At 40.1% G+C, this 16,454-nt stretch overlaps 1 protein-coding gene across 1 annotated transcript in view; it reads left to right on the forward strand.

Moving 5' to 3' along the window:
• The window catches only part of LOC126191147 (monocarboxylate transporter 1-like), a 210,406-nt gene that overhangs the window by 66,435 nt on the left and 127,517 nt on the right, over positions 1–16,454 (forward strand). Inside the window, exon 2 of the mRNA XM_049931901.1 lies at positions 4,214–4,314. Within this exon, the coding sequence (XP_049787858.1) occupies positions 4,225–4,314 (90 nt within the window). The 5' untranslated portion in view covers positions 4,214–4,224. The remainder of the gene's footprint in view (positions 1–4,213; positions 4,315–16,454) is intronic.

The following is a 16,454-nucleotide window of genomic DNA, read 5'->3' on the forward strand; positions in this document are numbered from 1 at the left end:
ATTAGTTTCCTGGGAATCTGCGCCCTTTCCAGTTCTTGCCATATTGCTTGCCTCTTTACACTACCATACGCATCTTGGAACAATGAACATCTCTGCGAAATTCCCAGCTGTCTAATAGCATTTGCCTTAGTATATGTTGTTGGTTTACGGTTGATTTTCCCTCCCTAAAACCTGCTTGTAGGAATCTAAGTACTTCCTCGACGTATCCTATTACCTGCTTCATCGTGCGAAGGATCATGTATGTTGTGCATAGTAAGGTAATTCCTCTGTGGCACCAAATTTTGTACTGTCGAATTGAGCTATGATGAACAAGACTGCTTCAGCTGTATGATAAATCTTTATTTCTGATCCAACTAGTTTCGTGGCGTTAGATCCACATCTTCAACAACGTTTGGAATGAAGTATAAATCTGGATCCCTGAATACGTGGGTTTAATGCTGCGAAACTAGTTGTATCAGAAATAAAGATTTGTCATACAGCTGAAGCGGTCTTATTTATCGTGGTTTAATTCCCCTATAGTTGCTTAATCTCATTGGGTCTCCTTTATTTAGTATTCTGCAAATGACAGAGTGCTTCCATTCTGTCTGGATCCTCTCCTCCAAATTAAACAGATTAGGGCGTACAGTCTCTTGCAGGATCTCTCTTCCCTCTTTCAGCATCTCTGCAGGGAAGCAATTTATTCCTGGTGCCTTTCTTCTCTCCATCATTTTTAAGGCTTCGTCTACTTCTTCAATCCCCAGCAGTTCATTATCTGCAGCTGCCGTTGTTACTCCGTCTTCTCTGTACAGTTCTTCCACTTCTTCTTCAGATACTGCTGTCGCAACGCTGCTGATGGTGTCGTCCACATTCAAGAGATTTGCGAAACAGTTTTCCCATTCCTCCACAACTTTCGTTTCATCTGTTGTCATTTGTCCTGCTCGACTTTTGGTCACGTCAGTTCTTAAGTCATATACTGTAAATGCGGGTCATTCCACGTCAAATCAACAAATGAAACCATCGTTTTCAACCTTACCCTCTTGGATTTAAATGAAATTAAGTATGCCTATAGTACTCATAAATAGTAGCAGAAGTTAACTTTTTCACATTTTTCTGATAAAAAGTTACCGACTAATGGATTTTCAAAAATTTTAAAAATGACAAATTTTTGACTCGCTGAACAATGTTGTTTTCTTTATAACTCGTGTTCTAATTAAGCTAGAACAATAAAATTTACTTCATTGGAAAGCTCTTTTAAAGAGTTTTTATTTGATACCAAACATCAATTTACCGAATATTGAAAAGCTGTATTTTTAAAACTCTCAAAAAAATAGATGTGAAAAATAAACTTTACATATACATATTCTGAAAGTTTCAACTTGGGATGAGCATGGGATCACAATCAAAAGCAATTTTATGTTTACCACGATTCTCCAAAATCACAGTCAGATAGGTGAATTTCTATTATTTTGCTACACATGAAAATATTACAGTGTTAGATTTTGTTTCATGGTCCACAAATCGTACTTTTGAAATGAATAACTGCTTATTAAACTTCGATGCTAACTATTTATTAATAGCTGTAAAACAACGGGAAAAAAAGGAAGCCATCTCTCATATTAAAGATTATATATAAAATGATTCTTTGGTGTTACTATCTGCAATCTATTCAGTATTTTATCTCTGGTTGATATTGTCAGCAATTTTCACCCATTGTTGAAAGTGACCCACACGTTCTTTTGTTGTGAGGCAGCTCTAGTGAAATTATGTGATTAACTCTGAAATGTGTTTTGAATCTAGCTTAAAGGTACTTTTGTACAAACCTCATAAGAATCTGTAAGTTTGTATGCCTACAACCAGCTAATGTTTGCATACTATTAACATAATGAAATTTTTTTTTACAGGAAGTGAAAGAATAGAGAAGTAATATTGTGTAGTATTGAATATAGAAAGCTGGGGCATTCAACTTCAAAAACATTTTTTTAATGAGTTTGTTCACTTGAGAAATATAAAATGCCTAAAATTTCAGCTTTGTGCTGTAATCCACAGAGAAAAACTGCAAGTACAAAAACGGCTAGTTTTAAGTAATTTGAAAGAAATTTACGCGAACTTTAAAGACAACCGTCCAGAGTTCCACATTGGATTTTCGAAGTTTGTAGACCTACATCACAAAAATTGTGTTTTAGCTGCAAGTAGTGGTACACATACTGTGTACTACCCATCAAAACTTCAAACTCATGCTGACTGGATGTAACATTCCTCAGCCGACAAACGATGAAGATAATCCAATAAATACTTACAAAGACTGCATTGCAAGAGTTGTATGTAATCCGTCATTACCTGCTTGTCATTTTGGTGAATGTAAATTCTGCCCTGGCCGAGAAACATTCAAGACATATTTACAAGATTTGCTGAATACTAATGATATTGATAATGTAACTTATCAGCAATGGGTTTCCGTTGATCACACGTCTCTAGAAACAATCATAATCGTCTGACAACTTTATTGATTGTTTTTTTGATAAATTAAAATCGCTTACATGACATTCATTTGTTGCTAGTCAACAATCAATGTTCCAAAAGAGACTGAGAAATGAAGTTAAAGAAGGCGAGGTCTTAGCGATCTGTGACTTTTCTGATAATTACTCGTTTGTCATCCAGGACGAAGTTCAAGGCTATCACTGGACAAACATGCAAGCAACGATTAATCCCATTGTTGCTTATTACAAGGATGGGAACAAACTCGAGCACACAAGTCTTGTAATCATATCAGAATGCCTAACACATGGCACTGTTGCTGTGAATTTGTTCCAATCATACTTGATGGACTTCCTGACTGTTAAATTCGGTAGAAAACCAAGAAAAATATATTATTTCTCTGGAGCAGCAACTCATTATAAAAATAGGAAGAACTTTATCAACCTGTGCCATCATGAAGAAGATTTCCAAACTGAAGCTGCATGGCATTTTTCAGCATCCTCGCATAGGAAGGGAGCTAGTGATGGTGTTGGTGGAACAGTTAAACGACTTGCAGCTCGAGCAAATATGCAACGGCAATACAGTGATCAAATAATGACACCAAAACAACTTTATATGTTTGCCAAGGATAACATAGAAGGAATGAACTTCAAGTATGCTACTGAAGAAGATCACAAAAATGAAGAAATGAAACTTATGGAGAGATTTGAGAAATGCTGCAAAACTGTAGGGACACAAAAACTTCACACTTTTATTCCTTTTAGCAAGCACAAAATAATAACAAAACTCTGATGATAGTAAAATTGAACTGGTGGCATTTTCTGACAGTGATACAATACCGATCAAAGACATAAAAGGATATGTTGCTTGTGATTATAGTGGACGCTGGTAGTTAACCTGTGTACTTGAAAAAAATCAGGAGAAAGATGAAATCACGGTTAGTTTCTTACATCCACATGGACCGTCACCATCTTTCACATTTCCGAGTCATCCAGACATTCTTTCCATAAACAGTAAGGAAGAAGTGGCAATCGTGAACCCTCAAACTGCTACAGGGCGAACAATAAGTTATCCAGTGCAGAAATGTTGATGTGCAACAGACTGATTAGTTTGAAGTATGAAGAAGTGCACTAATAGGACGCCTGTTTGTAAATAATAGTAATTACTAACTGAATTTAGGTCTGATCTCAGGTATTCATCTTTCTGTGTTTATTTATTTATTTATTTATTTTAAGTTTTCATTTTGTATTTATTAATTACCGAAGCGTAAAACATATGTTCTGCCGGCCGCGGTGGTCTCGAGGTTAAGGCGCTCAGTCCGGAACCGCGTGACTGCTACGGTCGCAGGTTCGAATCCTGCCTCGGGCATGGATGTGTGTGATGTCCTTAGGTTAGTTAGGTTTAAGTAGTTCTAAGTTCTATGGGACTGATGACCACAGATGTTAAGTCCCATAGTGCTCAGAGCCATTTTGAACATATGTTCTTTTGTCAATTATAATATAATCCCGCCACCAGCCAAGAGGGTGCTCTAAAAGTCCGAACCTGCGTTTCCTCTACAGACACTTGGGGGAAAACTAACCTGTATGCTTAGATGGGACAGCAATCAATTCACCACCTCATTATCATGATTTAGAACCACTGGGCCAATCATTCGACAACAGCCATCAGTTTCTGTTCCATCTTGTCCGCCTGAGCGAGTGTTGCATTCCTGAAGGCCAAAGTGAACATAAATTACATCGTCGTTTCCGTGTTGTTACAGATGCGGCAGAGATGACGGCATCATCGACGCCTCAGTACGAGCTGGTGCCCCCTGACGGCGGCTGGGGCTGGATCGTCGTTCTGGGAGTTTTTCTCAGTCACGTGAGTTCTTCCTGCCAATACTGTACTGTCCAGTGGTTTTTGTTGAATTCTGTTTAATCCTATAGCAGTTGTGAACTGTGGATGATACTAGGCCGAATAATAGAGGTGTAGTTGAGGAAGAAATGGTAATACAGTTGTTTGGAACACCACACTAGAAAGTATTAGAGTGGAGGGCATTCCATCGAAAATGATATGTTACCCGGTAGACTATGTTATGATAAATCACGGTAGTTATGTGTGAAACTTATTTGGCTGTAGACTTAGGAAACTATGTGACAATACCTCCAGCTAGCAATGTGAAAGCAAGTACTTTTAAATTCCCATGTATTCTGATCTACAATCGCCTTTACTTCCCTATTTTTAAATACGAACATAACTATAGAAATTACTGTTGATGTATTCGATATCAGTTTATCTAAATTGCATCTGACTATCTGTAAATGAGACTGAACATAAACAATAGTTATAAACAATACATAGAATGGCTATCTGATGAAACAATCACACACAATAGCTAACTGTTGAGTAACAAAAATATTCCCTGTTGGATAAACGCACCAACTCATCTCATATGGAATTTTGTAAATGAATATTGTCCCAAATTGTCTCTCAAAAGGTTCATTTAGGCCCCAAAAAAGGTTGTTACCTTGCAATGGGTACCTTGTCTCTTCTCTGTCGGCACGCAGCAAGAAAGTGAAGTGCCGAACTGCATGTATCTGAAATAAACCACTGCGCGGCAACTACCTCATCCTCCTTTATTCCATTTTCGTAAATTAAACTTTACTCTTTGCCTTTCTGACTGGAATATTTTAACTAACAGTGGGGGAAGGAAGCTAAGCAAAATAATGAACACATGACTGATTGTTCACGCTGGACAACAAAAAGTAGATATTGTTAAAAACAAAACTCTTGCAGCAAAATAACTCACTGCAGATGACCTTTTTTTCAAATAAAATCGTCTTCCTCAGTTATGTATCAGGGAGTATGTCTGTTCTTTGTGCGGTACATCCGCCATCCAAGTTTTTCACTCTGCCACGACACAACACTATATCTCGCTCTCAGGTCGATAACTGTTTCCGACTCCTTCGCTCGCATGAGCTCTGCTCAATAACACAATCTGTGGCAGCCAAATAATACGTTATCCCTCATGTCTTCAGCCTCACAAAATTGCTCACAGTAATAAATCTTTCACTTAAACTGTCAAATATACCAAACAGTCATTTCCTATGATATATATACATCTTTCGTAATCATTCTCCTAATATGTGTACCTCTCATTCATATGGTCGCGCGTTGCCAACTTTTGGCTAATTCTTATTCAAACGCATAAGTTCTAGTTCCATCAGACCGAGCAGTTGAAGTTAAATTTAAGAAGCCATAAAATCTAATAATGCTGTAAGGAGGGAGGGCGCAAAGTGTTAATTACATGTGTATACCGGGAAATAATGTTAAGGTGGATGAAGTGTTTCAGTTATTATCACCCACTACTCGGAGAGGAATGCTCTGGATATTGGAATATATTGTCTCAGATTACTGAAAATGTTACATACGAATATACAGTTCCAATGATTGATATATCTGTTAATTAATAGAATATCTTTGACAATGCATAGTGATAAAGCTGCTGTCAGGAGGTTTTATCCGAGTTCTTGATGTCATCAGTAATCTGACTGCGAGCGGTGAGGTAATTATTCATCTGTCAGACTTCATAAGCATGCATCGTTCGCATGGGTTTGTAAAAGGCTACAGTGCGCACTATTGTTTATAGGGGTATACATCAGCTGTGAGCAAAAATAGGATGTAATCTAACTCTGGCCATTTTACAAGGCATTGCACAGTGGAGACAAAGAAAAAACGGAAAACACATTATCGCTAATTACGCTGAGCTTGCTTTGCGGCCACGTCTCGAAAACCACAGTTATTACTTTGGCGACCACTAACCTTTGTCAAAGTCTCTTTATGTTTCTTGAGTACTATTTCTGTGGAAAAAGAAATTCATGGGACCTCATTTGTCTCTGAGATGAGATACACTTCCACCAATTTATCAGACCTTAGAAGGGATAGGTTAATACGACATATCGGTAGGCCTGAAGGAATAGTTAGTTTGGTAATGAGGGAAGCGTAGGGCATAACTACTTAAAAAGGTAGGCTGAAACGGATATAGGCTGCAGTAACCACGCAGAGATGAAGTCGCTTGTACAGTATTCGTTAGAGGCGACATTACCAGAATTTCAACTTATGACATACGTGAAGGAACAGTTACCCACATAACTGATGTGCAGTCTTATGGTTTCATAGTAACTCGGTCACTATATCAGGCTGGTGCGTAAGTTCGTAGCGTTTTCCCATAAGCGGAAGACGGCCTAACGGTGTGCGGGACCGTAGCCCAGCTTCATGCAGACGGTTGCGAATGGTCCTCGCCGATACCCCAGGAGCAACAGTGTCCCTAATTTGCTGGGAAGTGGCGGTGCGGTCCCCTACGGCACTGCGTAGGATCCTACGGTCTTGGCGTGCATCCGTGCGTCGCTGCGGTCCGGTCCCAGGTCGACGGGCACGTGCACCTTCCGCTGACCACTGGCGACAACATCGATGTACTGTGGAGACCTCACGTCCCACGTGTTGAGCAATTCGGCGGTACGTCCACCCGGCCTCCCGCATGCCCACTATACGCCCTCGCTCAAAGTCCGTCAACTGCACATACGGTTCACGTCCACGCTGTCGCGGCATGCTACCAGTGTTAAAGACTGCGATGGAGCTCCGTATGCGACGGCAAACTGGCTGACACTGACGGCGGCGGTGCACAAATGCTGCGCAGCTAGCGCCATTCGACGGCCAACACCGCGGTTCCTGGTGTGTCCGCTGTGCCGTGCGTGTGATCATTGCTTGTACAGCCCTCTCGCAGTGTCCGGAGCAAGTATGGTGGGTCTGACACACCGGTGTCAATGTGTTCTTTTTTCCATTTCCAGGAGTGTATATTCTCCTTCACTGTTCACAACAGTCTGCCAACGCTGTACTAGCTTTTCGATTCCGCGATTGTAGAAATGACATAGTTTTGAGGCGAAGAACTCGTCGAGCCCTGCTCGGACCGTATTTTCATCCGGAAACTAAATTCCTTGAAGGTTGTTCGACAGAGAGCAGAGAAGTTGAAAATCCAAGGGGTAAGATCAGGTGAAAAAGGTGGGTGCGGGATACCTTCCCAACTCAACTCCTGTATCGAGTTTTTTGTCAGTCTAACAGAATGCTGGCGGGCGTTATTGTGGAGTAGCATCACCTCACGCTGTCATCCTGGTCGTTGTTCTAGCACTGCGTCTGCAAGAAGGCGTCTCAGTTGTTGACAATAAATGTCACCAGTGATGGTCACATTTCCGGGAAGCAATTTGTAGTACACCAAATCGTCGCTGTTCATCTACATCTACATCTACATCTACATCTACATCTACATGGATTCTCTGCAAATCGCATTTAAGTGCCTGGCAGAGGGTTCATCGAACCACCTTCACAATTCTCTATTATTCCAATTTCGTATAGCGCGCGAAAAGATTGAAAAACTATATCTTTCCGTAGGAACTCTGATTTCCCTTATTTTATCGTGGTGATCGTTCCTCCCTATGTAGGTAGGTGTCAACAAAATTTTTTTTTCATTCGGAGGAGAAAGTTGGTGACTGGAATTTCAAAACGCCTTTCTTTTAATGATGTCCATCCCAAATCCTGTATCATTTCCGTGACACTCTCTCCCATATTTCGCGATAATACAAAACGTGCTGCCTTTCTTTGAACTTTTTCGATGTGCTCCGTCAGTCCTATCTGGTAAGGATCCCACACAGCGCAGCAGTATTCTAAAAGAGGACGGACAAGCGTAGTGTAGGCAGTCTCCTTAGTAGGTCTGTTACATTTTATAAGTCTCCTGCCAATAAAACGCAATCTTTCGTTAGCCTTCCCCACAACATTTTCTACGTGTTCCTTCCAATTTAAGTTGTTCGTAATTGTAATACCTAGGTATTTAGTTGAATTTACCGCTTTTAGATTAGACCGATTTATCGTGTAACCGAAGTTTAACGATTTCCTTTTAGCACTCGTGTGGATGACCTCACACTTTTCGTTATTTAAGGTCAACTGCCACTTTTCGCACCATTCCGACATTTCTTCTAAATCGTTTTGTAGTTTGTTTTGATCTTCTGATGACTTTATTAGTCGATAAACGACAGCGTCATCTGCAAACAACCGAAGACGGCTGCTCAGATTGTCTCCCGAATCATTTATATACATAAGGAACAGCAAAGCGCCTATAACACTACCTTGGGGAACGTCAGAAATATATAAAGAATATATGTTCTAAAATCCTGCTGCATATAGACATTAACGATACGGGCCTGTAATTTAGTGGATTACTCCTACTACCTTTCTTGAATATTGGTGTGACCTGTGCAACTATCCATCTTTGGGTACAGATCTTTCGTCGAGCGGCCGGTTGTAAATGATTGTTAAGTACGGAGCTAATACTCCGAAAGGAGTGATTTGAGTTGCTTCACTACTGCGAGGATATTTACTTCTACGTTACTCATGTTGGCAGCTGTTCTCGATTCGAATTCTGGAATATTTACTTCGTCTTCTTTTGTGATGTCATTTCGAAAGGCTGTGTTTAGTACCTCTGCTTTAGCAGCACTGTCTTCTATAGTATCTCCATTGCTATCGTGCAGAGAAGGCATTGGTTGTTTTTTGCCGCTAACATACTTCACATACGACCAGAATCTCTTTGGGTTTTCTGCCAGGTTTCTAGACAGAGTTTCGTTGTGGAAACTGTTATAGTTATCTATCATTGAAGTCCGTACTAAATTTGAGCTTCTGTATAAGATCGCCAATCCTGGGGATTTTGCGTCTGTTTAAATTTGGCATGTTTGTTTCGTTGTTTCTGCAACAGTGTTCTAACCCGTTTTGTGTACGAAGGACGATCAGCTCCGTCGTTTGTTAATTTATTTGGTATAAATCTCTCAATTGCTGCCGATACTATTTCTTTTAATTTAAGCCACATCTGGTCTGCACTTATATAATTAATTTGGAATGAGTGTCTCTCAGGAAGGCGTCAAGTGAATTTTAATCTGCTTTTTTGAATAGGTGTATTTTTCGCTTATTTTTCGAGGATTTGGGGATTAAATTATTCAGTCTTGCTACGACAGCCCTTTGTTCACTAATCCCTGAATCGGTTTTTATGCTCGTTATTAACTCAGGATTATTTGTTGCTAAGAGCTCAAGTGTGTGTTTTACAACGGTTTACTATTAGCGTGGGCTCAAGAAGTAACTGCTCCAAATAATTTTCAGAGAATGCGTTTAGCACAATTTCGGATGATATTTTATGGGTATCTCCGGAATTAAACATGTATTTTCGCCAACATATCGAGGGTAAATTAAAGTCACCACCAACTATTATCGTCTGAGTCGGGTACGTGTTTGAAATCAAACTCAAGTTCTCTTTGAACCTTTCAGCAACTATATCATCTCAATTGGGAGGTCGGTAAAAGGTTCCAATTATTATTTTATTCTACCCATACTAACTCACACAAAGTATCTACTTCAATTTCGCGACAAGATAAACTGTTTCTGACACAGCAAACACGCCACCGCCAACCGTGTTTAGCCTATCCTTTCGGATCACCGTTAGGTTCTTCGTAAAAATTTCGGCTGAGCTTATATCCGGCTTTAGCCGGCTTTCAGTGCCTGTAACGATTTGAGCATCAATGCTTTGTATTAGCGCTTGGAGCTCTGGTACTTTCCCAACACAGCTACGACAATTTATAACTGTTATACCTATGGTTCCTGTATCTACGTTTTTCCTGTGTTCATCCTGCACCCTCACGCTCCAAATAAGAAGTATAAAGTACCAATATCCTTATGGTTTGTTGAGAATAATCATTTTTGCGGTAAGATGGCTGAATTTGAGGTGACTGAAGCCCTTGAGGTGACTGAAGCCCTTCTTGTGTTTTTCCGAGACCCTCTAATCTAAAAAAACCGCCCAGTCCACGCCACACAGTCCCTGCTACCCGTGTAGACGCATCCTGCGTGTAGTGGACACCTGACCTACACAGCGGAGCCCGAAACCCAACCACCCTTTGGCGCAAGTCGAGGAATCTGCAGCCTACACGGTCGGAGAACCGTCTGAGCCTCTGATTCAGACCCTCCACTCGGCTCTGTACCAGAGGTCCGCAATCGGTCCTGTCGACTATGCTGCAAATGGTCAGCTCTGCTTTCCTCTTGCAAGCAAGACTGGCAGCCTTTACCACTTCTGTGTGCCGCTCGAAACCAGAGAGAATCTCTTCTGATCCGAAGTGACACACACCATTGGTACCGACATGAGCCACCACCTGCAGTTGGCGGCACCCTGTGCATCAAATGCATAACATAATTTTTTGTGGATGCGCGCAGATCAATGTAGGATGAGCTGCTGCTTTGTATTGTCTCAATTATTCCTTCCTTTTCCTTGTGTTAGCAAAAGGACACCATCTCTTTGCAAATAAAAGGACACCATCTCTTCGCAAATAAAGACATAGGATAGGAATGGTCGGTGTTGTTCACGAGCCAATTGGTAACGAGCAAGCAGCGATACACATATGGCGAGCCGCTGACTTTTGTGATTTTGGCTTAGAGCATGCGGTGCCCGTACACCCGATGTTTGAACCTTCTTCACTGTATGCAAATGTCGGACAGTGGTGACATCATCACAGTTCATCATATTTGCCAGTTATTGAGTATACTGACGTGGATCATTATGGATTAAAGCGTTTAACCCATCTTCATCCAACCCAGAAGGTCTTCCTGAACGTGAAGCGCCACTAATGTCAAAATGATCGTCCTTAAAACGATAAACCATATTTTCTTGGTGTGCTCTGCGCAATGGTCTTATCCCCATACACGACGCAAATGTTTGTGGCTGCCTCCGCTAATGCCATCGTCTACTGAACTCAAACAGAAAAAATTGTTGAAGTGCTCCGATTTCTCCACTTGTCACTTCATTTTCTAGCATCCGTAGCTCCACTCACTATCTCCATATAACAAAATGACAATATGTAAACTCAAATAGCAACAGTGAACTACAAATAAAAAAATGACAATCATAAATAAAGCCTTAACAACCGGAATACTAACATGCAAAACAAAAACACTAAGAACTTATACACGAACATAATATCGCAAATAGTTAAGGTTTGCAAAAGAATAAAATACTTTAGCAAATAGAACCTCTAGATTATACTCCTACAGCCCTCATTCACTGGAAACATTCCGGAAAGCCTTTTGTGTATTTCAGATAGCAAGTTGTAAGTAGGCTGTTTAGATTTTTATATGGGTAATGCCACGTAGCGCTCTGTATGAAAATCACTGGCTGTGCTGTGTGCAGTATGTGGCTAGTTTGCATTGTTGCTTGCCATTGTTGTCATGAACTGCTATAGCTGGATGTGAACAGCAGATTGCGTTGGGCAGTTGGAGGTGAGCCGCCAGCAGTGGTGGACGTGGGGAGAGAGATGGCGGAGTTTTGATAATCTGTAAGACTGAATGTCAATTATGAATATTAAGGTAAATACATTGTTTGTTCTCTATTAATATCTTTCATTTGCTAACTATCCCTATCAGTAGTTAGTACCTTCAGTAGTTTGAATCTTTTATTTAGCTGGCAGTAGTGGCGCTCGCTGTTTTGCAGTAGCTTGAGTAGCGAAGATTTTTGTGAGGTAAGTGATTTGTAAAAGGTATAGGTTAAAGTTAGTCAGGGCCATTGTTTTGTAGGGGTTATTGAAAGTCAGATTGCGTTGCGCTAAATAATATTGTGTGTCAGGTTAAGCACAGGCTTGTATAATTGTTGTAAGTGGACGTTTCATATGTATAATGTTTGTAAGGGGACGTTTCATATGTCGACCCTTAGCCTAGGATACCTCACTGGAATCTTCTGATTTTTTTTCTTGTAGTTTGTGTAATTAGTGTAGATTTTGTTTATTGCTAGTGCGTAATTGTAGAGGGAATCTCCTTTGTAGTTGCAGCCTTTCATTGTTGTACTGTAAAACAGTTGTGGCATGCATGTAGATTTGCACCAAGTATTTCGCAGCTGCAATTAACTAGATATTATTTTCAGTGCTATGTTAATGTGTTCTCTTATTTTTGCTCTTCAAATTGTGCTTTTCTGTGTTATCGTGTGAAATATTGTGACAATAATGGCGTGTGAAAAACGTAACACTCGGCTTCAAAGTAAACTAAGAAATGACAGTGAAGACGAAAGCAGTGTGTTGGCCCCACCATGTAATGAGTTAACTAATGTTCAAAGTAGTAATTTGGTAACTGTGCATAGGGAAATGGAGCGGGCGTCAAACAATGGTGTAGCCAGTCAAACAGGTAGTGAACAGGGAAGCATTATCGATCGATCGGTCGGCAACAGCTCGCCTCAGGAATCCGAAATGATAGGACACAATTTTGCAAATACTGTAGATTCAGGTTTTGCGTCCTCACCGTTTTCTCAAATGAGTCAAGACACATTTTCTGCTTGTCAAAATGTGAATGTTGCCGGTGAAAATCCACTGCCAAAAAGCATAGAGAAACAGATTCCAGACACTAATACATTATTATTGCAATTAATGCAACAAATGGAACAAAATCAGAGACAAATGGGACAAAATCTTCAAAAGTTAGACACAATGGAACAAAATCTTCAAAAGTTAGACACAATGGAACAACACCAGAGACAAACACAGCAACAGTTAGACGCAGTGGAACAAAATCTTAAAAAGTTAGACACAGTGGAACAAAATCTTCAAAAGTTAGACACAATGGAACAAAATCAGAGACAAACACAGCAAAAGCTTCAAAAGTTAGACACCACACTTGAACAAACACGTGAAGATTTAACTACTGAATTACATAACATTGAATCGAAATGTCAGAAAGTCTGTAATGATGTAAAAACACAAATTTGTGAGCATTTCCAACCTATTTTTTCGCGGCATGAAAATACATTACAGAATCACGAAGCAGCCATAAAAGAACTGCAAACTATTGTTCATGAAAATCATGAGACCTTGCAAGCTAAAATTGACTCAGTTGCATCTACCGATTCGGTTACGCAACTTGCAAAAACTCAGGAAAACTTAAAGGACACAGTAGAAAGACACATGGGGGAAATTAGTTCATTATCAGAGAAAGTAGCCGAACTTTCGGATCAGGTCACTAACTTATCTACAAAGGTAGATGATGATCTGAATGATACAAGACCCATAGCCTTCACTGACACAGAAGAGTATGAACAAATTAGAAAATTCAAACAAAATCAAAATCAAATCAACACACAGTACAAAAGAGAAATGCGGGAAGTACAAGATCAGCTGACACAGGTAATACAAGAATTACGTATTTCAGAGGACACTCGCGCTCCAACACGGGAAGAGGAACTTAGAAATACGCAAAAGCCACAAAATAATAACACAGGGCATTTCGGTAATTATGAAAGAAATTGGCAAGGTACACCGAATTTTGAGATGGAACCGCCGACACGATATGCTACTCGCCGACACGATGATTTTGACTATAAGCTGTTCATTACTACACGTAAATTCAAAACATTTAAGAATTCTGGCAACGACATTCATCCACAAGCATGGCTCCATCAATTCTCTCATTGTTTCCCTCCCAACTGGTCACTGGAGCACAGGTTAGAATTTATGTGTGGCTACTTAGAGAATGAACCAGCTGTAAGAATGCGATCGGTCATTCACGATTGTCACAGTGAAGGAGAATTTTACCACGCCTTCCTCTCAGCATATTGGTCACAAGCTACACAAGATCGCGTAAAACATAGCATCATGATGATGAAACACTTTGAACAATCTGAATTTTCCAGTCTTGTCAAATATTTTGAAGACATGTTGCACAAGAATCAGTACCTGTCAAACCCATACAGCCCCTCAGAACTCATCCGCATTTGCTTAATCAAACTGCCTGAACATTTACGACATATTATTTTGGCAGGACGTTGCAAAGACGACATTGAAGCTTTTCAGGGACTGTTACAAGAACTGGAAATTGACACAGACAGTCTCGGGATGCGAAAACAGGAAAACAATCACTATAGGTCACATCCGTCACAATTCCGTGACGACAGAAACAATAAATGGCCACGACAAACCTATTCTTACAACGTAAATCGTGACCAAAACAGACACCACCCATATGACAACCACTGGCAGAGTAATAGTTACAGGGAAAGATCACCTTTCCGCGGTAATGACTATCACAGAGACAATCAGAGAAACAGACAATATGGGAACCAATATAACTATTATCAAGGGAGACAGAATAACTTTAGACGCAACGGTCCAGCACGCAGTTACGACTCAGGCAGAAATTCTCCACCACATGACCGACAAACAAGAAACTATGTAAACTACCGACATGACGACAGACGATATGATCGTAACGACAGACCTGAATTGCATCAGAACTGGCGAAATTTAAACAGAGCAGAGCACTCTCGTCACGATGAATTTGTAGAAGTTAGGTCTCCAAATCCCAATAACGACGCGCGCCAACAAAGAGACAATAGGCAATGACTCACTCCGCTGGCAGCGACAATATGTACTTATGAAACTGACGACGGAGCTGCCGTAGCTAGTAATTACGTAAAAATGGAAGACATTAGGGACATCTTACTCCAGGAACACGACGTAAAACATAACAACATTGCATATCCTGTGATTCACATTACTGTAAATGACGTAAAATTTACGGCAGTACTTGACTCTGGCAGTCCCATTTCAGTAATTAGTGAAACAGCTTTTAGCAAATGCAACAAATCGAACGATTGCCCCACACTTCCGTTACGTAAGATTAAATTACAAGGTGCAATCTTTGGAAAAAGTGTAGATGTACGCCAACAAACCAATTTAGAATTCTTTTGCCAAAGCCACAGCTTCTCTATGAACTTTCTTATTGTTCCATTATTGTCGACGGAAATTATACTGGGAGTAGACTTTTTGAATGAATACAAAGCAATTTTAAGCTTTCACGATGCTGAAATAAGTTTAGAGAAAGAAGGTATGTCAATAGCTTTGAAATTTGAAGACTGGCTCTCAAACCATGATGAGGAAATTAATCGGCTTTACCTTCTGTTAGATAACAGTTCGGAATTTTCTACGGAACTAGACACTAACAATCACTCTGCAAGTACTGACAGGGATGACATCGACGGCATATTTGAAATTAATGAGTTAATTCAGAATAAAATTCAGACAATTGAGAATTGTAATGACACTGATAGGCAGGACCTTTTTGAGATTTTACAAGCACATTCCACAGTTTTTACTCACAAAACAGGAACAATCAAGGGGTTTCAATACCAATTTCGTGTTCGTGAGCATACTAAATTTTGTGTTAGACCATACGTAATTCCAGCACATTATAGGGACCGTGTTAGAACAGAAATACAATCTATGCTTGACGAGGGCATTATTGAGCCTGCAGCAAGCTCATACAACAATCCGTTACATGTTGTTGAGAAGAAAAATGGATCGATCAGACTTGTCTTAGATTCGAGACAAATCAATACTATCATTATTCCTGAAACAGACAGGCCGCAGACGATGGAAGAACTTCTTCAAAATTTTAATGGTGTAAAAGTGTTGTCTTCCATTGATCTCAGATCCAGCTTTTATCAGATCGAACTTCATCCAGAATGTAGAAAATACACAGCTTTCCTTTGTTTCGGCGTTTGTTATCAGTTTCGGAAACTTCCTTTTGGTTTGAACATTTCTTCAGCAGCATTCATTCGCGGGTTAAATTCCATATTACCTGAGTTCTTAAAACGTCACATCACCTTATATGTGGACGATATTCTAATAGCAGAAGCTTCATGGGAACAACATAACCGCATACTCAACAGTTTGTTACGTATTTTTGCAGAATCTGGAATTACAGTTAACTTGGAAAAGTCTGAATTCGGTAGGACGAAGGTGAAGTTTTTGGGACATATTATTTCTTCTGAAGGCATTCAGCCGGATCCTGAAAAGTTAGAAGCAATTAGAGCCATTCCAGTTCCATCCACAAAAAAACAAGTCCGCAGTTTTCTAGGTCTCGTAAATTTTTACCGTCGTTTTCTGAATATGCAAATTCTAGTT

Source organism: Schistocerca cancellata, chromosome 6 (assembly GCF_023864275.1).
Source record: "Schistocerca cancellata isolate TAMUIC-IGC-003103 chromosome 6, iqSchCanc2.1, whole genome shotgun sequence".
NCBI classification, from domain to species: Eukaryota; Metazoa; Arthropoda; class Insecta; order Orthoptera; family Acrididae; genus Schistocerca; species Schistocerca cancellata.